The sequence below is a fragment of the Sceloporus undulatus genome, chromosome 7, assembly GCF_019175285.1.
Source record: "Sceloporus undulatus isolate JIND9_A2432 ecotype Alabama chromosome 7, SceUnd_v1.1, whole genome shotgun sequence".
Taxonomy (NCBI): domain Eukaryota; kingdom Metazoa; phylum Chordata; class Lepidosauria; order Squamata; family Phrynosomatidae; genus Sceloporus; species Sceloporus undulatus.
In genome coordinates, this window is record NC_056528.1 from 15,472,575 (window position 1) to 15,497,056 (window position 24,482).

The window sequence follows — 24,482 nt, forward strand, 5'->3', positions numbered from 1 at the left end:
ATCTAGAGGGTAGCATGATTCCCATCCCCAGGGCAGATCCTTGGCCTTCTCCAGCAGGCCCTTCTTTTATGATGGCAATAGTGGCATTGTTGCACCCTGAATCTGATATTGCTCACTTGTTTTACCTCCCCTCTGATGTATTTTTCTTCTTCCCCCATCTCCCATAATCCCTTTGTTTTCTTTTTCTCCTTTTTTTCATTGAATTGGTCAACAACCCACCCTCCCAGGAGCGACTCTTGTGGCTGATTGACCTTATGGAGGTAAGAAGATCTTCAAATATCCTCTTTGGTTTGGTATCTTCTAAAGCAGTGGATCCATATTTAGCTAAGGGCAGACGCATGAACGTATGTCCTTTATCAGAATTGTAGATGGAAGTATTCAATACTATCTTAAGCAGTCTTCCACCTTCCCCTTAGAAAGCAACTCCCAAACACCACAATTTGTTGCATGTGTGTATTTGCCTTCAAGTCACCTGTTCACCATGAATTTTGTTGGGTTTTCTTGGGCAAGGAATACTCAGAGACCATGGCTATTTTGTATTTTGGGGTAGGGCAGGAGACACCTGGGCAGTATCTGGCTGCAAATATACAATTGGGAGAAAAGGAGAGAAGATTGATCATCTTCATGGATCACCAAGGCATGCTACCATCGCCATTGGAGATCCAAGAAGACAGCATCAGCTTTTTTCTTCTCCTATGGTGTTGCTTATATAACAATGTTATTTATGTGTGAAATAAAATAAAAGCCAGTGTGGTGTACTGGTTTCAGTGTTGGACTACGACTCTGAGGACCAGGGTTCAAATCCAGCTTGGGCATGAGACCCACTTGGTGACTTAGGGCAAGTCACACTCTCTCAGCCTCAGGGAAAGGCAATGGCACACCTTCTCTGAACAAATCTTGCCAAGAAAAAGCCATGATAGGTTCACCTTAGGGTCACCATAAGTCAGAAACAAAGGCACACAGCAACAACACAAAAATAAAAGACCCCAGGTGTCTGTGGGGTTTATCCTCTCCAAAACAATCATTTACGTTAAAACTCCAAGCGTGCAAGAAAGCAAAGCAATCACATTTGTCCATCCCTGTCTTATGTTCAAAGCGTTCCATCTCCCCTGTAAGAAACGGCTTTTCCACTGCAGACGTTTTTGGATGTCTCTGTGCATAAGAGCCCAGGGATATCGGCTAACCTCTGTCCTGGGATGGGAGCCATTTTTACCTTAAATGCCAATGAATGGCATCAGCCACAAATGATACAGCAGAACCGAACAGACAGTGGTAGGCATTAATGGGTTTGTTTTTCCCTGGAGCTGGGCAATTGAGCGTCCCATCAGTCTGGCACCTGTCAACTTGCTGTCTGGAGAAAGAAAATAAAACCATCATCTCCTCTCCAGTCGCATGACGCTTTGCTTTAAAAGCCAGCACAATCTGTAGCCACGGGGAGTTTTCCCCTTAATAATCTCTTTTGCAATGGGAAATATTATACAGAAGAGCAAGGACTCTCTCTTTAGATACACACACACACATATATGCAGTCTTATAATGGGGCATAGCCAAAGCAGTAAGACTTTTTGGTTAGAAGGGATGATCATCTGCTGAAACGTTTCCCTTTTCCCTATGAACTTAGCTGCAATTCTCTCACTAGCTGGAGAGAGGATTTTCCATCATCTATACCTTGTTGTGAGTTGCCCCTCCTGTAATGCAAAATATTTTTTGTGGAGGGGAAAAGTGTTCTTAAATGGGCCAGCGAGAGCCATAAAACGTACAAAAGACCTGCTCCTGGTGTCGATCGAAATGGCTCAATCTGGTTTGACACAACGGCCTGCAGTTTTAGACACTGGGCCCCACCAGCTTTCAGAAAAAGAGGGTTTTTAAATATGCTGCATACCTCAACATAGGCTTTGACAGACCCATTTGAAAGTAGCACTTCATTATTTTCTTGCGTCAACCCTGTGCCAAAAGATGACATTTTAGTGCATTCCCAGATGTTAATTAAACTAGCAGGAGGTGCCTGCCTTTTCTGCATGATAATTTCCTTTCCCTGTTCCTGTCTCCTCTCCCCACTCCATATACACACACACACACACACACACACACACACACACACACACACATATATATATATATCCACATGCACCTTCCTGATTGACAGTCACACCAGCCTCACCTGTCAGTGAGGAGAATTAGCTCTGTAACCTTTGATGACGCTTTTGCCTGGATCCACTGATTCTGTTGATTTGTTCCCAGCTCTGTTTTGACATTTGATAATGGCATTTGGGCTATAATTATAATTATGAGGTGGGGATGGTAGGCACATCTGGCACCCCATGTACATGGAGATGAGATGATTTGGTGAAAGATTGAGGAGGGGGACGTAGAGGAAAGAGGTAGGTAGGAATGCAACCAACAGAAACAAAATGAATTTGTAGTTACCTATGTGCCTTCGGAGAGCCAGCATGGCTAAGTGGTTTGACTATGACTTTGGAGATCAGCGTTCGATTCCTGGCACGATTATGGAAACCTACTTGGGTGATCTTGGGCAAGTTGCACACTCTCAGCCCCAGAAAACCCAATTGCTTTAGGGTCGCCGTAAGTCAGAAACAACTTGAAGGCACAAAATAGCACCAACAAAGGTCCAAAACACACTGCAGATATAATCCAGTTTTAAATTTATGTTCAGAACTCTGCTTTCAACTGGAAAATGAAAGAGGACCCATCTTCTTGGAAACATTTTCTTCCTCATTCCACCTGTAATGTAATATTTCTCTTGCTTCCCTGTTGCTAGAATGCATCTGACATAGAAGGAGGAGATGGAAGCCAAAGCAGCGTCAATGCCCTTCCTGACATCTCCCTGGTAAGATGGATTCCTCCCTTTCCCTTTCCTTTTCTCTTCCTTACTCTCCTACACAGCTCTCCCGCTGTGCTGGAATCGGACAGATGCACAAGATGCCACAAATCTGTGTACTTCGACACATGGAATTAACATAATTGGCACTTTGTTTCCACAAAGACAGCCAAGGCTGCGGGGAGCCGTCTGGCATTTATCTGACAGTTGTCTTCCTCTTCAACGGGTTGGTGCCGACATGAGAACAGGTTGATTTGGGTGGCTGGGAAACATTAACATAATATATCCGTATTTGCCTTACACCAAAAGAGATGCTGACACTTCTCTAAGCTATTGGTTCCATTGCTGAACCTCTCTTACCATCAAAATGTTCCTTCTAATATTCAGTCGAAATCTCCCCTCCTGTAACTTTAGAGTGTGTGTGTGTTGTGTATCTTCAAGTTGTTTCCAACTTATGGAGACCCTAAGGTGAAGCTGGCAAGATTTGTTCAGAGGAGGTTTGCCATTACCATCCTCTGAGGCTGAGAGAGTGGGACTTGACCAAGGTCACCTAGTGGGTTTCATGGGGAATTGGGAATCAAATTTGAAGTTACCCTCCTGTACCTTAAAACATTAATCCAGGCTTTCAAGGTGCTGAGGCCTGTCCCTCAAATAGGTTCATTGCTTTGGAGAGCTCCTTCAGAGCCATGCAAAACCTGGAGCAGATCCACCGCTCCACCGACATGGAAGCCACCAGCTGCAGTTGGTGCTCTCTACCCCAAAATAATTCATATGAAGTATCCAGAGAGGCAACCAGGAGTAGAGCCTCAACCATATCTAAAGGTAATTTTTCTCCTCCTTGTTTTCCCCAGGATGACGTTTCCGCTTTCCCCGAGGAGCCTCCAGCCTTCAAACCTCCACCTCCTCAACCTTCACCAAAAATGGCAGCCACATCCTCTGCTCCTCAGAACAAACAGAAAGAAACCCTCCAACGGCCCTCCTCCGAATCCTCCCAGTCGGGCCTGTTCTTTGTAGCCCCCCGTAACCCCACTCCTCCTCCCAGTCTCTCTGAGAAGGATACAGTCAGCCTCGCCTCCTCGTCCTCCACCACCGCTTCCTCCACGGACGATTCCACCTCCAGCGCCATATACGCCTCCATCAATCCCGCCACCCATCATGCCTCCAGAAGGCCCGCCGAGACCCACTTGTTACTGGTCAACCAACACCCAATAAGGCCCTTTCCTCGGGTCCAGTCCCCGACACGGCTAAAGAGTCCCTCTCCAGAGACCACAGGTTCCACCACTCTCCTGCGTCCCAATGCTGCTTCCCCTTCACCGCCACCTCCTCCATCCCATCCTGCTCCTCTCCCACCGGCTGAAAAGGGAGGCTTGGAGGCTGGGACCACTCAGCACTTTATCATGGTGGAAGTCCACCGGCCCAACAGCGAGCCAGACGTGAACGAAGTGAGATCTCTTCCCCAAGCCAGAGGTGAGAACTTGTCCTCCAGTACTTCAAACTCAGGTCTTCATTCATTCATTCACTCATTCATTCCAGATACTTCTTATCCTACTCAGTGCTGACTCTACCACAGTGAGTACAGATGGTAGGGATATTCAAACATATTCCAAGAAATGGTCAGAATAACTATTCTGTGAGTATTGGGGAACCCTGACTAGAAGAATCCTGGACGGGCAAGAATTTTCGCAAGTCGGGGCAGATTCTGTGAAAAATTTGCAGCCGATTTGCGCAGAAAAGTGCTTTCTGCACAAAAATATTTGCATGGGTTTTTTTGCTGCACAAAACCATATCTTTTGTATAGGAAGGGACTTCAAAGAATGGTGCCTGGAAAGAACTGTCCTGAATTTGTAGAATGTTCCTTTTTTGCAAGACAGTTTAGCATTGTGACTTTGCTGCCCCTTAGTGGAGATATTTCCTTGTTGCAAATGTCCTCAGTTTCAATTTTCAGCTTTTTTATTTCCTTTTAGGTTTGAGTCATTTTCCCCCCACTGTTCTAATATAATAATAATAATAAAAAGGAGAAGACCTTGAGAGACACAGTATGTCAGAAAACGGCAACCACAGATCACCATAGTTCAGGATGGTAGCACCTGTATTGCCCTCCTGACAGCTTTTCTCCTGATCTCACCCAACACAGCCTCAACCCTCTCACAACTTTCAGACAGTGGGCAGACTCTCAGCGAGGACAGTGGCGTGGACATCGGAGAGGCAGAGGTCAGCGCCAGAGAGAGGAGTCGGACGCAGGGTCCCATCAAAAGCCGGAGCCCCCAGGAAACCCCCAGAGCTGACAGGCGGGTTGAGGCAGCACCCAAACCGGTAAGGCAATACTGAAAAGCTGTTGTGAGATGGAATCTATAGGTAGAGAAGAAGATGGAATGAGAGGAGATGTATAGGTGGAGAAGAAGAGATGGGCACAGCTCCATCATCCCTAGTCCCAGAAGCAGATGAAAGTGCCTCCATTCATCCCAACTGCTATTGCCCTGGCCTTGGAGGGAGAGAAGAGGAACCCACAACTCCATCATCCCTAGTCCCAGAAGCAGATGAAAGTGCCTCCTTCGGTCCCAGCTGTCACTGCTGTACCCTTGGAGTCCTCTTATGGCAGCTGCATACATTCCATTGGGGTTTCTTAGCCAAGGAATCCAGTTGGCCCTCTGTCACGACCTACCATCCACCTACCATCCACAGCTTGAAAATATTATCTATCTATCTATCTATCTATCTATCTATCTATCTATCTATCATCTATCTCTATATATGTATATTCCAAAAAGTAAACCTTGATTTTGCCATTTTATATAAAGGGATGCCATTTTGCTGCGCCATTGTATTTAATGGGACTTGAGCATCTATGGATTTGGGTCTCCACGGGACGTCCTGAAACCAAACCCCAGGGGTACCAAGGGCCCACTGTCCTCAGAGGTAGTTTGCCCAATTCCTTCCTCTGAAACGTAAGCCTACACCTGGCATTCGTTGGTGGTCTTCCAACTAAGTACTAACCAGAGCTGACCCTGCTTAGCTTCCAAGATCAGCTAGGATCTGGTGCCTTTAGAGTATTTAGGTCCTGTGATGGACTTACTTACTATACTGTACAAGAAACCTTTCTTAGTGGGATAAATGAGTGCAGAGAATTGATTCAACCACTGGAGGGCAGCATGGACTATGTTTTGGTCCTCCAGATGTTTTGGACTTCAGCTCCCAGAATTCCTGATTGTTGGCCCAACTGGATAGGACTTCTGGGAGTTGAAGACCAAACACCTGGAGGAACTAAAGTTTGGGAAATACTGTTCTTAGAAGGTTTGGGGAATGTGTCAGGGATACTTTGAGGGGTTGATAATAATTTCCAACCGATGTTCAGCTACACAAAGGAGCAGAAAGAAAAAGGGGGAAAGCTGGGTGGGCAGAAAAAACACTTTGCAAAAAGGATGTTCTTTGGGTGCAGCTACACTGCAGAAACAATGCACTTGTACACCACTTTCACTGCCATGGCTCCATCCTACAGAATCCTAGGATTTGTAGTTTGATGAGGCACCAGCACTCTTTGGAAGAGGAGGCTAAACACTTTGTATAACTACAAATCCCAAGATTCAACATGACGGAGCTAAAGTACTCTAAGTGGGGTCAACCTGCCTTATTTCTACTGTGTAGATGCACTTCGTCGGAGGCTTTGTTAACTCTACTGGCATGGGAGCAGCTATTATATACACCTTTGTGTCTTTTGACCGGCCACTGGGATCATGTCCTTTATTCTCTTCTGCTCCACAGCCAGGCCTTCTAGAACCAACATCCCATCTGATCCGGGTGGCCAAGAGTGCCCCGACCCTGGGCATTGCCATCGAGGGAGGTGCCAACACGCGGCAGCCCTTGCCTCGGATTGTGACCATACAGGTAAAGTTGACAGAGACTGAGGGTGCATCTCCACTGTAGCAATAATGCAATTTGAGACCACTTTAAGTGCTGTAGCTCCATCCTATGGGATCCTGGGATTTGTAATTTTACCAGCTTTTCAGATTTCTCTGCCCAAGAGTATTGGTGCCTTACCAAACTACACATCCCAGGATTCTGCAGGATGGAGCCTTGGCAGTTAATGCAGCCTCAAAAATGATAGAACTATGCAGTGCAAATACACCCATATTTTTTAATGTCTTAATTCTATATTCTAACAAAAGGTCTAAGTAGAGACCAGGTTTGATTCCCAGCTAGGCCATGAATCCATTGGCGGATCCTGGGTGAGTCACACTTTCTCAGCCTCAGGGGAAGGCAATGGCAAGCCTCCTCTGATGACATCTTGCCAAGAAAACCCCATGATAGGTTTACCATAAGTCAGAAATGCCTTGAAGCCATGCAAGAACATGTGCTTCTACACACCATGCTCTTAGTCCTATTGGTTTACTCCTCCTCTGCTTTCTTTCATTTGTGCCTTTTGGGGTTGGTTTGATCTGAGGGCAAACATGGCTGTAACATTGTGTCCCTCTTTGCTGCTTTGATTTTTAAAGAAATAGATAAGTAAATAACCATTTTAAACCAGTCTTCCAGTCTAAGAGGAACTGGTTGGGAAAAAATGACTCATGGATTTAAGCAGAGAGAGAGAGAGAGAGAGAGAGAGAGAGAGAGAGAGAGAGAGGGCTCCGCAGGCTAAGCATTATTCATCTCTAACCTTTGAGGAAGGCTTCTGACTAATGAGAAGGAGAGGCGATCACAGCTTCTAATTTGTACCTCAAGTTTTGCAATGTTGGAGATCAAAATCAGAAAAAACATTTTGCAGTGTTCAGGTTGCAGTGATATCTCTAAGACCGCACAGGACAGCAAGCAAATTTGATGTTGTTGTGTGCCTTCAAGGCATTTCCAAAATATGGTGACCCTAAGTCAAATTTATCACGGGGTTATTTTGACAAGATTTGTTCAGACGTTTGCCATTGCCTTCCCCTGAGGCTGAGAGCATGTAACTTGCCAAAAGTCATCCATTTGGTTTCATGGCCAGGCTGGGAATCAAAACATAGTCTCCAAAGTCAAGGTCCAACTCTCCAACCATGATGCCATGCTGCCTCTCTAAATGAGCAAATAGTGCATGCAGATCCACACTGTGAAACGCGCAACAATGAATTTGCTCTTCCTTTTTCTCTCTCTTCTCCTCTCCTCCTCTTCTTCCATCCTCTGGCTTGCAGAGAGGAGGTTCGGCCCACAACTGTGGGCAGTTGAAGGTGGGACATGTGATCCTGGAGGTGAATGGCGTCACCCTCCGAGGGAAAGAGCACCGCGAAGCAGCGCGGATCATCGCCGAGGCCTTTAAAATGAAAGACAAGGACTATGTCGATTTTCTAGTCACAGAGTTTAACATTGCACTTTAGGGGTGGGGTGACTAAAGCCCCAAAGCCAAATAAGAAAGAGTGAGCAAGAGAGGATGGGAGAGAACGAAAGGTAAGGAGTGAACAGGGTTCTAAGCAGGTGCCACACATGTGTGAACATCTGCACACAGTCACAACTCCCAGGCCATGCCCATGGGAAGCCCAGCATCACACGTTTGCACCTCGCTGGCATCGGATATACGCAGGACTTCCTACCAAAGAGGCTTTGGGTTGGATGCTCAAAGACTCAACGCTATGATATCCCACTTCTGACACCATCCCAAGATGGATAAGCCTAGGAGAAAAGTCCTGGAGAGGAGGAAGAAAAAGGGAATGTGGAGGTTGGACCAAGGGAATCGCCTCCTGATATTAATTCTTGTAGGCCATCTTCACCTGGCTGGCAAACCATGGTTTAGATTCCCCCTTTGTCCCTGTATTCGAATGACATGGTCCAAAATGCTCACCTGACCTTCTCTAGCTGCCCCCCCTTTGCATCTTACCGAAGCATCTTGCGACTGCTTCACAACTCCAATGAAGTGGAGAGGGAAAGAGCCAAGTATTGCCCCATCCCATCCTTTTGCATTTCTAGAAGAGGGAGGAACTACCGGGGGTGCAACCACTCCTTTGCATTGCTAGGAGGAACCACCACTGGGGAGCAATTGCTCCATTTGCATTGCTAGAAGAGCAAGAAATTACAAGGGGATGCAACTAGTCCTTTGCATTGAAAAAAGAGGGAGGAACTACCAGAGGGTGCAACTGCTCCTTTGGCATTGCTAGGAGGATGGAACCATCACTGTAGTGCAATTGCTCCTTTTGCATTGCTAGAAGAGGGAGGAACTGCCAGGGAGAGCAACTGCTCCTTTGCATTGCTAGAAGAGGGAAGAGCCGCCAGAGGACGCAATTCCTCCTTTCACATCGCTAGAGGAAAGAGAGAGAGAGGAGCCAGCAGAGGGCACAATTGCTCCCACTTTGGAAACCAAATGACTTCTGCCCTTCTGGGAGTGCAGTTTCCACTGTCTGCCTTTCCATTCGTCCATAGCCAGCAATGGAGGATTGCCTTGTAAATGGCCATCGACATCATGTTATTTATATATGAAATAGGCTGTGCTTTTAATTTTTCAATAAAGCAAACACATTAGAGTTGGGAGGGAAGGAGAGCAAAAAGTGTGTCTTTTTTTGTGTGTGCAACCAATGGGTTCACATCATGTGTGAAACCTCTTGCTGTGAAAGCAGTGTTTGGAGAGGCTGGTTTCCGGAAACAAACAGCATGGTTTCCTGTTTTTGTGTGCCTTCGAGTCGGTTCCAACTTATGGCGCCCCTAAGGTGGATCTATCATGGAGTTTTCTTGGCAAGAAGGGGTTTGCCATTTGCCATCCTCTGAGGTCAAGAGAATGTGACTTGCCCAAGGTCACCCAGTGGGTTTCATGACTCAGTGAGGATTCGAACCCTGGTCTCCAGAGTCATAGCCCAGTGCTGAAACCACTACACCACACTGGCGCTAGACAACAAGGCAGTAAAATTGTTGCAAGCTTAAAGCTGAGCTAGAGAGGAGCAGAGGTAGAGAGTCTTTGATCTGATGGTGCAGAAATGGCAACTGAAGCTGCACCTGCACAGTAGAGATAACCAAAAAGATCAGGAGTGTATCTACACTGTAGAAATAATGCACTTTGACACCCCTTTAAGTGCCATAGCTCTTTCTGGTGGAATCCTGGGATGTGTAGCTTGGCATTTGGATGTCGGACTACAACCCTGGAGTCCAGGGTTCGATTTCCAGCTCGGCCATAAAACCTGTTGGGTGACCTTAAGTGAGCCACACTCTCTCAGCCGCAGAAGGAGGCAAAAGCCAACCCCCTCTGGCCAAATCTGGCCAAGAAAAACCCATGATAGGTTCTCACCTTAGGGTCGCCCTAAATCAGAAATGACTTGAAGGCCCACAACAACTACAAATCCCAGGGTTTTTACAGGATGGAGCCATTGCAGTTAAAGCAGAGTCGGACGGCATTATTTCTAACAGCGTAGTTGTACCCCAGGCTGAAATAATGAGGGACATATACATGCAAATGATTTCTAATATGGTGCTCTCACCCCGAGATTCCTCCTGAGGACTAGAAAACGGGAGCCACTGAAACATTGCTTGCAATGGAGGTCTCAGAAAAATATCTGATTTAGAAGATTCGCTTTAGTGGAAGCGAAGTGGAAGTTTATTTTTAGCGGCTGCTAAATGCATGAAAATGAGCATTTCGTGGAAGCAGCTGCAGAAAAGGAACAACCTTCCTACCCCAGAGGCCCTCTTCTCTCCCAAAGAGAGGAGATTGGGGAATTTGGAGCTAAATATAGTTCCGAAATGTAATGCACCGTAAGAGGAATAAAGCCAGAGTTGTGTTAAATGAGAGTCTTTATAAAGATGTGTAACTTTGCAGAAGGCATCATGGCATCCTGACCGAACTCTGCAAAAAGCCTTCTCCGATAGATTGATACACAGAAAAATAAAGTGTTATCGGGAATCTTTGGAGACAGAAGCAAAGAGAATAAAATAAAGTTAAATTGTCTGCAACAACGTTCACCCTTTCCAGGCCTATCGAAGATTGCATCTGCACTGCAGAAATAATGCAGTTTGGCACTGCTTTCACTGCCATGACTCAATACTAGGGAATCCTAGTTTTGCAAGGGTTTTCGGCCTCCTCTGCCAAACTATGCATCCCTGGAGTCTGTATGGCAGAACCCAAACAAAAGTGGTATCAAACTGCAACTAATTTCTACAGTGTAGATGCACCTTTTCCTTCAAAGCCTGCATCTGCACTGCAGGGGAAAAAATGCAGTTTGCCACTGCTTTCACTGCCGTGGCTCCATGCTATGGAATCTTGGGATGTGTAGTTTTTTTGAGACAGGGAGTCTCCTCTGTCAGGGAGCTCTGCGGCCACTGCAAACTGCAAATCCCAGGCTCCCCATAGGACTGAGCCATGGCAGTTGAAGCAATGTTCACTTGGATTATTCCTTGCTGTGTAGACCCAGCCTTTGAAGGGTGCATCTACACTGTAGAAACAATAGCAAGTTGGACCCACATACACACCTTTAATTGTCATGCCTCCAGCCCACAGAGCCCTGGGATGTGCAGTTTGGTAAGGCAGGAGCCCTTTGGGGTAGAGGAGGCTGGAGACCCTTGCAAAACTACAAATCCCAGGACTCTAGGGATGGAGCTGCAGTGCTTAAAAGTGGGGTCCAGCTGCATTGTTGCTGCACTATAATTCCACCTTGGTTATGCTGATTTTTACTGTCTTAGTAAAAAGAACTACAACTCCCAGAATTGTCCACAGAAAATTTGCTTAGGAGAAGAAAAGGAAAAAAATTCAAAATCCCATGCTCTGATTGGCTAGGACGCGCCTGTATGCAAATCTAGCCACGCCCCTTACTCCTTGCCGCTCTCCCCAGTCAAGCCCTCCAGGCTTGAAAACTCAACTTTCTTCCAATTCAAAAGGCAGGTCAGAGGAGGGGAGGGGGGAGAGGCAGAGCTCCTTTTCCTCGAGCTCCCATTGGTGGAAAGCTTGCAATTATGCAAATGAGGCCTTTGCAAGCTCCTCCTCCTCCCCCTCCCCTCCCGCCATCTGCCTTTCTCAGCATTGGAGGCTATTGTGAGCAGCGCCAAGTTACAACTCCAGGAAATCTGGTTTAAGGAGGAAAAGAAAGGAATGGTGGATTCAGAGGGAAGAAAAGAGGAGAGAAGAGAGAGGAAAGAAGTGGATCTGGTCTTTCTAGGTGAGTTAAAGTCTGGGTCGGGGGTCCCCTTTGGTTGCATCCCCCCAGGATTTTACTTCTTTGCACCCACTTTTTCATACATACAGTACATACATATTAATACTGATTTCTTTGCAAGTTGCAAGTAGAGCTGGAGCCTTTTTGTTGCTTTCCTCCCAGAGATCTTAGCATTAAAGAAAACCCTCTTCTATTAAATACAAAGTTGCAAGCTTGATCCTTTTGTCTGTTTCCTCCAACAGATCACAGCATTAAAGAAAACCCTCTTAACATGTCTCTTTACAAAGTTGCAAGTAGGGCTTGATACCTTTTTGTCGGTTTCCTCCCAGAGATCTCAGCATTAAAGAAAACCCACTTATACTGTATTTAAGAATACATCTTTAAAAATCCCATTTGTGTTTTCCTCCTGTTGCAAAAAAATGGTGTCCAGTTCTTCCCAGGAAGTGGTGGATGAAAAAAAGCCAAAAAGGAAGACAAGTCTACTCCTTTCTTTTCTTTCTTCTCCCCCTGTTTTTTCTTTAAAATGCAATGCTGGCAAGGGGATGCTATGCAAGGTGCTTTCTCATGAGTAAACCCATGTTGTGTGTGTCTTTGTGTGCGCAACCACTAGGATTTAATACCCTGGAAGTTTGTGTGTGTTTCGCATGTTGTGGTTGTTGAGTGCCTTCAAGTCATTTCCAACTTATAGCATCCCTAAGGTGAACTATCGTGGGTTTTCCTTGGCAAGATTGGTTCGGAGGAGGTTTGCCCTGGCCTTCCCCTGAGGCTGAGAGAGTGTGACTTGGTCAAGCTCACCCAGTGGCTTTTATAGCTGGGCTGGGATTCAAACCCTGGCTGAGAGCGTGCGACTTACCCAAACTCATCCAGTGAGTTTCCATGGGTGAGCTGGGATTCGAACCCTGGTCTCCAGAGTCACAGTCCAATGTTCAAATCACTGCGCCATGCTGGCTCTCTAAGGATTGTTGGCCTTAATGAGGGCTAGAAACCCTCTCTGGGTGTGTTTGGCATGTGTTGCCCAGACTGGGAATCGAACTCGCAGTTGCTGTGGTGATCTCTGATGTGTCGAAGGAGGGAGGCAGAGAGAAAAGGCATCGCCTACGGAGAAGTTGTGTTAGTTTCCAGGCTTGCTAAGCAACCGAAGGGGACAAGCCAGGGCTGGTGAGTTGGTACGCTTGCTTCTCCTTGGAAGCCACTTGAGATTTCATAACCAAAGAGCCACAGTGGTGTGATGTGTTGGGTGTTGTCCTAGAGACCAGGGTTCGAATCCCCTCCAGGGTCGGGAAACCCCCTGGGGCTGCATAGCACTGCAGAAATAGTCCAGTTTGATGCTGCTTTAACTGCCGTGGCTCAGTGCTATGGAACTGTGTGGATTTGTATTTTGTTGTGGCACCAGAGCTCTCTGACAGGGAAGGCTAAAGGTCTTGTTGCTGTTGTTGTGTGCCTTCAAGTAGTTTCCGACTTATGGTGACCCTAAGTCAACCCTGTCATGGGGTTTTCTTGGCAACATTTGTTCAGAGGGGAGTTTCCCATTGCCCTCCTCTGAGGCTGAGAGAGTGTGACTTGCCCAAGGTCACCCAGCGGGTTTCCACAGCCGAACCAAGATTTGAATCGTGGTCTCCAGAGTCGTAGTCCAACACTCAAACCACTACGCCATGCTGGGTATAAAGGTCTCGCAAACTACAGTTCCGAGAATTGCATAGCATTGAGCCGTGGCAGTTAAAGTGGTGTCAAGCTGGATTATTTCTGCAGTCCGGATGCAGCCTGGTGGGGGACTTTGGGCAGGTCTGACCCTCTTGGTCTCAGGCGAAGGCAATGGCAAAACAATTCTTCTTGTGTGCCTTCAAGTCGTTTCCAAATTATGGCAACCCTAAAGCAAACCTATCCTGGGGTTTTCTTGGCAAGATTTGTTCAGAGGAGGTTTGCCCTGGCCTTCCCTTGAGGCTGAGAGAGTGAGATTTGCCCATTGGGTCTCATGGCCAGAGGTCTGAGGTCACTGTAAGAGCTATCCAGAGTGCTGAACTGTCAGCTGAAAATAGCTTTGTTGTGGTGGTTAACTGCCCTCAAGTTGTCCCTGACTCATGGTGACCCTGTGGATGAGACATTTCCACGACCTCCTGTCCTCCATTGCTTTGCCCAGGTCCTGCAAATGCAGGTCCATGACCTCCCTGACAAAGTCTTAAAAGCCTGAACTTGTATGGAGTCACCTCCCCACTGACATGGGATTCACAAGTTGCCGCTGCTTGGATGACCAAGTGGTTCCAAAACCTGCCAACTTGACCAACAAAAGTACGCCATCCATTTACCATGGCTGAATTGCTAGGGCAGTTGGCTTCTCTACGTGGCATAAAAGGGTCCTCCGGCAGCAAATGCATTGGGCTGCCTCTGAACTGCTTTATCTAATTCATAGGATTTTACAGCAGTGCGAAGACTTGGCTTCCATTTCTAACCCAAAATTGGCACCAAATAAATAAACCAGCTGAGCTTCCAAATATTGCTAGGCTGTATAATAAACAATCTTAATGCAAGTGTCTCACCTAGAGCAGAGATGGGGATTGTGCAGACCCTCTGCTCGACTCTAGATCCCAGCATTCCTCACTGATGGCTATGCTGGCAACGGATGATGGGAAGTGCAGTCCGACTATATCTGGAGGGCCTCAGCATTCCCACCCGTGGCTTAAAAGCTTTTTTGTTTCCGGGGAAGAGAGACTTTTATCATGGGTTATTCAGCTGCAATCCTTTTTTTGATCTAAAATTGGGATAAGCGGCACTTTGTGAACCTCGCATTTGGTTCTTACTGCCTGGAGTCAATCTGGTTGTGTGTGTATATATGTGTGTTCGGCTTTGTTCAAATGAATGGCAGTCCTGGAGTCTACCCCAGAGGTATCCAGATGGTATGCAAACATGTTCAGGAGAAAAGATTGAGGACAGAGTCCACGTGAAACAACCTTCTCTCCAAAGCAGTGCTGCTGAAATAAAAATACTGTACCTGTAAATATATATAAAAACCTACCTAGTGAACACATGGATTCAAGAAGGAAGGAGACATTCTGGCTTGTAATATTCCTGGCTTCATCATCACATAGCCTTTGTTTCCATTTTTAACTGCTGGCTTTCCCTACTTTGGGTCTCCAAGATCTGTTTGGATTACAGCACTCATTAGCCCTTGCCAGCATGGCCTATAACTGGGAATGTTGGGAGATATAGTCCCCACAATTGGTAGCAGGTCACCAATGGGAGGCCTCAAACCAGCTTCATTGGTTTTTCTTGGTCAAAAAGGTTGGAATGGCATTTTTGTCAGGTGAGCTTGTGTCAGAACAGAGGAGATCGTCCCATAGATCATGGGCAGACAATGCAATACCTGAATCACCACAAACGTCTGGTTACTACTACTACTCCTGTTATGGTTTCCACATGAGGTTCATGCTACCTTTCTGAATCCTTGCACAGAGAAAGCTAGCACTTCAGGGAGGAAGGGTTTGAAATTGTTTTTATCCATGAAATGTTAGAGGGTTTGGAGCTGGCTGGAATCAATAGAAACAGTTGCCAAAGAAAGGCAATTTAAGCCAGGCACTCTGCCTTCTGGATGTGCAAAGCCCAGCCTGCTATGATATCATTGCTCAGAGATGGGATAGGAATTGGGAGGGCGGACGTTTTAACAAAAGCGATGTTGATCATCCCTTGCAAAAAGTGGTCTCAACAGACAGGAATGTCCAGAGACTGGTCATGAATCATCCGTTATCGTACCCTCCAGGTGTTCCTATGTTCAGGCAACTGTCCTATCTTCTAGTAAAGATAAATCAATTTATATAAAAAAACTAAAGAATAGAAAGGAAGGATCTGAAGTACACCAGAGCCATTCTGGATCAGAAGAAATGCCCAATCTAGTCTTTGGTCATGAGAAGATGACAATCCTGTATGATTTTTAGCATCTTTGCCGGCTGAAGAAGCCAGTGGCGCTTCCAAAGCTTAAAGCATGTATTTGGTGCATTTCAGTTGGCCAATAATAGTGGCCCAACTCTTGCAAGGAGTGCAGCTAAACACAAGGAACAGCCATTGAGTAATGATGAAAAATTGTGTTATTTCCCCAAAAATCCCAGTACTTTGACCCATCATGTTCAGGTAGATCTGCAACATTACTTTTTCCGCACCGTCTACCATTTTTGGCAATTCTTTTCTTTTGTGATCTTGTCCTGCCTAGCGTTTCTCACAGCCTCTCACAGGCTTTTCCCCCCTCTAAAAAAAAAAATCCCCTACAAGTTAAAAAATATATCTTCTCTTCTTACAATGAAGGAACAAAGAAAACATCTGGGACAGAGCAGAACAGGAACAAGGCGGAGGTGTGGGAGATGCTGAGTTTGGCAAAGAGTCCTGGTTCAGGGCCTCTCCGACTATTGGAAAGCTTGCCAGTGGATCTGGGAGATCAGTCTGTGGCTGGGGAAGATGGATAATCCGATTAACGGAGTGGCGGTTGCCTGCAAGAAGGGGGAAGGGAGAGATTTCAGCTTCCTCTGGTTAAAGAACCCACGAATATTGGACTACGAATCCAGAGACCAGGGTTCGAATCTCCGTTCAGCCTTGGAGCCCATTGGCTGAGTTTAGGCAAGTCAGGTTCTCTTGGAGGAGAAGCAGTGACACAAATCCCTCTGGGAAAAAATCTTGCCAGCTTTGCTCTGGTGCCACAGCAAACTACCATTCCCAGAATTACATAGCAGAGAGCTATAGCGGTTAAAGTGGTGTCAGACCGGATTATTTCTGCCGCGTGGATGCAGCTATGATGGGACTATTCTGGTTTATCTTTGAATCGCTGAAGGTTGCACTGATAAGGACATCAGCTGTGCTAAGTCCCAGAAAAACTCTTAACCATGAAGGACTTCTTCTGCTCAGTCTTTGCTAAGTGACTTATGGTGTTTGCAAGAAAAAGAGACAGTGGTTTCTGTGGGTTTTGTCAGTGCCTTTCTTCCTCTTTCCCATCTGCTTTCTTCTGTCAAAACTCTCTGCAATCCTCCTTCCTCTTTTAATTTGATTTTTTTTTTTCTTTTGCCTTTGTGATGTGACTGATGAAAGATAAGAAAGAGAGTTGCCTCTTAGATCAAGTGTGGGCTTCTCCTTGCATAAGCCAGCCTTTTGCAGCCTGGTGAACTGCAGGTCCCATCATCCTGTAAGAGGCCATGCTGAGCGTTACCTGCATTGTGTGCCAAGAGGGAGAGGGAGGCTAGAATGCCATCTGACTACTTTCCTTGTTTTTTTCCACATCATGTTCATAGCAAATGATCATGTCCTGGAATAAAGAGTTTGGGAAAGTTACTTTTTTTCAGGAGGGATGCTTTGAATTCACTTTCAGAAAGCAACAAGGCCTTGTGTGTGTTGTGTGCTCTGTGCCTTCAAGTCATTTCCAATTTACGGAGACTAGACAAATTTATCATGGTTTTTCCTTCCTGGCAAGATTTGTTCAGAGGAGGTTTGCCCTTGCCTTCCGCTGAGGCTGAGAGAGTGTGACTTGGCCAAGGCCACCCAGTGGGTTCCGTGGCGAAGCTGGGAATCAAACCCTGGTCTCCAGAGTCATCGTCCAACAGTCAAACCACTATAACCAGCTGGTTCTCACCCAGATTACAAATGGATGCAGCCATGACTGTTTAAGTGGACTCATAGTGCTACAGTTGTGTAATGTGGATGGACCTTCATAATGGATGCAATATGAATCCACATGCAAGAAACACACTGAGCTTTTCCCCTCTTCTTATTTGGGTGTGTTTGACTATGACAAAGAGAGCCATTGATGCTTAATGGGGTTTAATGTATCACACCACTAGGCTAGTTGCATAACCTGCCCTGCAGCATTGGGTACATTAGCAGCCGATCCATGGCAAGTTACATAAAGACATGGCATAACCCTTGATGAATATATCCAATATTCCATTTCCAGTTCAAGCCCTTTGACTTGCAGTGTTCCCGAAACCACCATGCTGTTTAAATTTAGCTCACCTTGTTGACAGAGCTATTATTTTATTGGCCTGTTTGCAAAACACTGTGGGTCGAGATTTTGAAAATTATTTACATTTATCCCATTGCAAATATTAAACTGCTTATTATTATTGGGCAAGGCCCTAGTAAGCCAGCCTGGCGCCAAAACCTGGAGTGGATTCACTGCTCCCCTGACATGGGAGCTGTCAGGCTTACTTCTAAATGGAGTGGGGAGCACTTGCATATATCTAACCCTTTGAGGAGGGGAAGGTGCCCCCCTTGATCCAGCCGTCACTAATACTTTTGGGCACCATCTGTGCCAAGCGGTCGTGTTTTTGTCAGCGATGGATGTCCACCAGCCCAGTTTTGATATTGCCTTGCTTTTGAGCTGAGAAAATACACATAAACACCCGAGTGTAATGTCTTCCCCAGAAAGCAGTCGGTGTCCAAGCAGAATGGCAGCCTCTGTTTTTTAATGTGGGTTGTAAACTGAGCAGAGCAGGTCCAATTTGGAAAGGAAGAGCAATCCACATTCTCGATGGCACCTTAAAGGGTTGCCAAAAATAGATATGTCTCCCTCTTTATTGGGAGAGAGAGGTGGTGTTTTTGAACTGGGCCTTATTTGCGAATTCATGCTCCATCACATGTTGTTGTTCATTTTTTGCTATGGAACTGACCACTGGCAGCAACTGGAGGAGCTGTAAACAGAAAGCAAAAGATCAGCTGATCCTCCCACAGAAACACCAAGGAATGGGAGGAGAGAGTCCTGTAGAAAGTAAAATTTGAAAAACCTCTCCTTGGCACGGAGATGGATTTTCTGGAATGCCGATTTAACTTAACCCAGCTGCGGGACAAGGGTGCAAAGAAACCCACTACATGCATTGGGAAGACAGAAGAAAGGTGGTGTGTCTGCATGAAAGTTGACTGCGATGAAGAGGATATTTGAGGGAAAGGGACCTCTCTTTTGAATTATCCAGTTTTATAAATACACTTTTGCTTGCCATCCATGTTTAGTGATTTGTCAGGAAGAGTCCGTTAATCCTCAGCCATCCTGTTCTTTCAGCAGCGTTTAAAGTGTCCTGGTTTCTCTCTTTCCTCCTCCCTCCTTGGTCCTCAGCTTACTTCAGTTGCAGCAAAATGAGGTCAAAATGCAAAATAGTTTGCACTGAATTAATTCAACAGTTAATTATTAATTAACAGGGAGCAGAATCCTGCCCTTCCCAGTGGACTCAGGCAAAAGCAAGATGCTGCTGCTTCTCCTGGAATGTGTGCTTTTCCTCCCCAATATCTTTTGCCATCTTGTCCACACATTGATGTTGCTTGGCCAGACATGTCCCACGTTTCACCTATGAAATGTTGGAGGATGTGCCTTTAAAGCCTCAGTTTGCCGCAGTCATAGTGAGCCAAATGCACCATCCATGCACTCTCCTCACCCCTTTCTTACAGCAGCACAATGGCTCCACAGCACAACGGTGACTAGAACTAGAGATGGCTGCTGTTACATTTTCAACTCCAGTTCCCAGAATCCACTCTCCATGCTACCCAGGGGGGATTCTGGGAGCTGGAGTCTAATAATGAAATGTTTCCAAGCTGGAGCTTAGAGCCGTTATCTCCCAAGTCCTGCACTCCAGCCATTGCAGGTTGGAATGGGTGGCGTGCATGAACCAATTTGCACATGCACAAAGACTCAAAGCCGCAAGGATTCCTTTGGTCTGTCTGGATGTTTTTCCCCCTTTAAAAAAAGAGGAAAACTCCCCAGTTCTGCTTTTAAGAGATGAAGATCAAATGGAGTTGGGCCAGAGACAGAGTGTTCTGCCTGCGCTTTCCTTGGCTTCTGACAGCAGAGCCTGGCTAGCAGCCAAAGATAGTGAGAGATGGTGGACCGGAAGCCAGTTTCTTAAGAGTTAGCGGAAAAGTGAGCTGTCGCGACGACAACTGATTTCAGGGGCTCTGTGGTCCCAGAGACAAGGAAAGAGCTAGGGCTGCAACAGGATTTTAAGCACGTAATTTTGCCGTCTGGATTGGAGAGACTCTGGTAAGCTATTTTTGCTCAGCCAAAAAAACTTGGGCATCTAATCCACTGTCCCAATCTTTTTCCTGCTTTGCTTAGGTGGTGTGTGCTGTTTCTCCAAGGAGCTCCTAGACTTGGTTCCCCACCCATCTAACCTCATTGCTTCTGTTTTTGGGCTTCACAACAACCCTATGAGGTAGGTTAGGCAGAGAGTTGGCAAATACTGGGATCTCCCTGGGCTTTTTGTACCTAAAGAGGATGAGATTTGAACCTGGATCCCTATCTGCTTAGTTCAGTGCTCTAACCACTTGGCTTCTAATCCACTGTCCCAATCTTTCGGAGGTACAGTTGTCCCTTCGTATCCATGGATTTTTTTTTATCTATGGGTTCAAGTATCCACAGCTTGAAACTATTTAAAAATATGTATACATTCCAAAAAGCAAAGCTTGATTTTGTCATTTTATATAAGGGACATCAGTTTACTAGGCCATTGCATTTAATGGGACTTGGGCATCCATGGATTTTAGTATCTACCGGTGGAAACAAATTCCAGTGGCTACCAAGGATCCACTATATATCCCTTTTTCCCAAGGAGCTCCAAGAGGCGTACTTGGTTCCCTCATTCCTCCAGCCCCACTCCTTTTGTAATGGTTTTCACAACAACCCTATGAGGTAGGTTAGGCAGAGAGACAGAGAAAGAGACTTCCTCACTTAGTTCTTTGCCTCCAACCCCACTTGTTCTCTATTTGGTCTTCACAACAATCCTATAAAGTAGGTCAGGCAAAAAGAGAGAGAGATATACTGAGATCAAAATAGGCTTTTTGTAGCGAAGGGTGAGATTTGAACCTAGGTCTCTGTGGTCTTAGCTCAGTGCTCTAACTACTATGCCATGCTGCTTCTATTCCTAATGCTCCTCCCCACATGTTGCTGAAGGCAAGTGTGCTTAGCTGTCAGAGTTCCCCTTTCTATTGCGTTGATATAACTGGGGTTTTGCCGCAATGTTTTTTGGAGCAGAAGGAGTAGGAGGGGAAAGATGGTGCAAGAGGTCTGTAAGAGTTATTTGGTACATTGAGGAGGGTGACAAACAACCGCTTCCTCCTTCCGCTGAATTGTGGTGCACTTCAGTTTCCAGATACTTCAGTTTCTAAAAGTTTCCCCTTCAGTGGCCAAATACCAAAAACACTGCACAAGATTACTTTGCATTTACAACAGTATCTTACCGTGCTTTGTGGACATGTGGTTGTCCACAAAGCATCTAATCTGTCACATAAGAAGCACCCTTTTACTGATGCATTCGCTTTGTAATTAGTAGTGTCTCCTTGCTGGGAGAAACAGTCTCTTCTGATACTGGAGCTGATGAAGAGAAAATGTGGTGCTTTTCTCGGCTGCTCCCTTTGTCCGAAGTGAATGCCATCGACCAAAGCAGGGATTTCTGTGCATCTGCAGCTGCATGTGATGTAATGTGGAAATTGGTCCCAGTCACCAGAGACACAAGTCTCTGATTGTGGCTGCCTTAGGTCTGAATGCATCAATTTGTGGGATTTGGATCCTCAGAGCAATGTTCCCCACCTCTCACATTTTAAAAGTGGTGAGTTAGGGTAAACTGAAACCGGTTGACTGACCTAGATTAGTGGTTCCCAAACTTTGGTACTCCAAATGTTTTGGACTTCATCTCCCAGAAGTCCCGATTGTTGGCCAAGCTGGGAGTCGAAGTCCAAAAACCTGGAGGACCAAAGTTTGGGAACCACTGTCCTAAATCGTACATGTCCCGGAAGCCCTAACTATCTTAGGCAATAGTCAGGAATCAAAAAATGCTGGACGTCCAAAGTTTGGAAGCCACTGTCCTAGGCGCATCCGTATCCAAGATGTGACCCAGTGTACCACTTTTTTCTGGCTCTGTCGCACTACAACTCCCATAGCCTACAGCTGACAGACAACAGAAGCTGTACTCTAACTGTGTCACTAGAATCACAGAGATGGAAGGGACCATAATGGCTAAGTAGTCTATCCACTTGCCTTGCAGGGATCCATGGCTAAGGTGCTCTTGAAAGGTGGGCCTCCAACCTCTCTTTAAAGGAGAAGGACAGCCCCCACCCAACCTGCAAAGCAGTCTATTCCACGATTGCACGGTTCTTACCATAAGGGTTAGGTGGAATCTCCTTTCTTTTAGGTAGGAGTGGCTGCAGTAGTTGGCTTTTGCCTCGGTCTCCAGGGAAGGTAAAATTCTGCCTCTTTTTCCTCCTGCTGAGTTAACTGAATGCAAACTATTTTTGCATTTTGAACCCTGCTTACAGCAGTTGAAATACGCTGAGCAAAAAGGAGCTAAGAAGGAGGAGAGAGAAACCGGCACGTTTTAAAAGCAACTGAAAAAAGTGGGATGACAGAGGATTAGCCAGGACTTTTCCTTACCAGTTAAAGACATTTGGAGGCTGCATCTGCATTGTGGAAATAATGCTGTTTGATGCTGCTTTAATTACCATGGCTCAGTGCTAGAGAATCCTGGGATTTTTAGTTCTGTGAGATACTGAGCCTTCTCTGTCAGAGAGCTCTGGTGCCACAAACAAATGACAGATCCCGTAGCATGGAGCCATGGCAGTTAAAGTGGTATCAAACTGCATCAATCCTATGGTTGCTTTACCTAGTGAAGCGGGTCCATTGTGAAGTGTGTTCCTGAACACTTCCTCTCGTTGGAGAAATGTCCCTTTAGAAGAAAAGGCGAGGATGCAATGTTCTGTCCTGTGAGCCTCCCAAGCCAACTTTTCTGCACTGCCATTAAATGTCTCCATCTTTGTGGTCTTTTTTCTCTTCTCAGCCTCGGGCCACGATGTGTTAGAAGCACCGAATAAAGCCTTGATGTGACCTACTTTCCTCGGGCCTCCAACCCCATCCCCCCAACTCTTTGCAGGCACCAGGATGAAGCGACACAAGTGAGCTTCCTCCTTTTAAAAAACCAACTCGGCGTTGGCGAGTTATTCCGCTACGCCACATTGCATCAGTCTTCTTATCCGGAATGGCCAACACGCCAAGCAATGGTTGGCAGCATCATCCCCAAGAGGAGGAGGAGGAGGAAGAAGAAGGAGAGGAGGAAGATGAGGAAGATGAACTTCAGGGGGGCTCAGCTCCAAATGGAGGCCCCAACATGAGAGAAAGCAGGCTGGTGGGACACATAGATCGGTGGAACATCTCTTCCTCCTCCCAAGAAATCCTAGAGGATGTCCAGCTCCTACAGGAACTAAATGACTACCAAGATCTTTTGGAAGAAAATGGAGAAGATTACGATTTTGGTGAGCTTCCAGAGTTTGGTCACTTGGGGAAGGCCAATCCAGAGAGTCCCCAAGCGGGTGAGTAATTCAGGAGTTATAGGGAGTGTCGATTTCATTCAAATGCATGGGAACTACAACATGAAGGAATAAATGGGATTTGTGCAACATCACCTCCTAGGAAGATCCTAGGGCTTACCATTTGGGAAGACAAGAAAAAAAAAAGCATAGGATTTGATAATGATGTTGTCCAGTGTATCCTTTCCTGATTTCACCCAGATATCTGAATGAATTTAGGTCAGGGAAGGGTCTGGTTTTAATTCTAAGAACATTTTTGTTACCTGCAGAAGTTCCCTGTCCAGCCTTTGGAACATCATCTGCTCTTACAGTATCTTCAATGGGCAAAGGAGCTGTTTAAAGAAGAGATGGTTATGTATTGAAATGAAGTCTTGTTCAAAGGTCTAGAAGGTTTTGCCTAGAGCAGGCAGTCTGTTTGCAGGCTGGCAAGGTTTTGCACAGAACAGGAAGTCTGGTTGGCAGACTGGCATGGATTTGGATAGAATAGAAACCCTAGTTTGTGAACTGACAAAGATTTGCACAGAATAGGAACTCTGCAAACTCTGGTTTGCAGACTTAGGCCATCTCTCTCTACCAATCCTCACCAGACATACTTTGGATGATGGTGGAAGTGGAAGTTCTTCCTTCAATATCCTAAATTATGGGTAGACTCATATATGGAAATATGGTCTTCTAGATATCCTGCCATATTATTGTGCAAAAGGGTCACCGGTTGTATTTCTGAAAGAGATCCACCCTACACACATACACACAACCTAATACTACAAAACCTGGGCCTGTGAGGAAAGGATTTGAAAACCTTTTTTTAATTACTATCAAGTCATGTGATCTCAAATGGGATTACTTCCTCTAGCTCTATGTTAGGCTGCTTGGAACCAAATATATTTCAATGCCTTTAAGCTGCTTTGAGCTAAGTGAGTGGGTTTGGCATCTCCCAGAGCCCTTCCTTCCAATATCTTCCTGTTAAAAGAGCAGATCACACACTCAGAAGCACAATTCTTCTTTAAAACAAGGTGTACATCCACTATGCACCTTGTTTTGATTCCTAGAGAGAACATATTAATCAAATCCGTAATAATCAAATCCGAAAAAGTCAAAGCCACAAATGTGAAAGGCTGGCTGTACACAGCCATTAAAGGTTCAGGAGCCCTCTCCAGTTTACACGCTGGCAATCCTAGTGAGATACATATGAAAAGTAGCCTTTGTACCCTCTAAAATTGCCCAATCCTGAACAATTTCATATA

General features: G+C 45.8%; 2 protein-coding genes across 6 annotated transcripts in view; both read left to right on the forward strand.

Moving 5' to 3' along the window:
• Positions 1-9,420, forward strand: part of WHRN (whirlin) — a 52,517-nt gene extending 43,097 nt beyond the window's left edge. Inside the window, exons 9-14 of the mRNA XM_042480559.1 lie at positions 228-260; positions 2,780-2,848; positions 3,691-4,306; positions 4,974-5,152; positions 6,599-6,721; positions 7,999-9,420. Coding sequence (XP_042336493.1) covers positions 228-260; positions 2,780-2,848; positions 3,691-4,306; positions 4,974-5,152; positions 6,599-6,721; positions 7,999-8,181 — 1,203 coding nt within the window. The 3' untranslated portion in view covers positions 8,182-9,420. The remainder of the gene's footprint in view (positions 1-227; positions 261-2,779; positions 2,849-3,690; positions 4,307-4,973; positions 5,153-6,598; positions 6,722-7,998) is intronic.
• Positions 9,421-11,532: 2,112 nt separating this feature from the next.
• The window catches only part of AKNA (AT-hook transcription factor), a 32,447-nt gene continuing 19,497 nt past the window's right edge, over positions 11,533-24,482 (forward strand). The window contains exons 1-3 of one of the 5 annotated variants that reach the window (XM_042478311.1): positions 11,535-11,931; positions 20,000-20,096; positions 22,713-23,241. In XM_042478311.1, the coding sequence (XP_042334245.1) occupies positions 22,911-23,241 (331 nt within the window). In that variant the 5' untranslated portion in view covers positions 11,535-11,931; positions 20,000-20,096; positions 22,713-22,910. Of the gene's footprint in view, positions 11,932-19,760; positions 19,925-19,999; positions 20,097-22,712; positions 23,242-24,482 lie in introns of those variants that run through there. The other 4 variants (XM_042478314.1, XM_042478309.1, XM_042478313.1 and 1 more) reach the window with 4 other exon arrangements.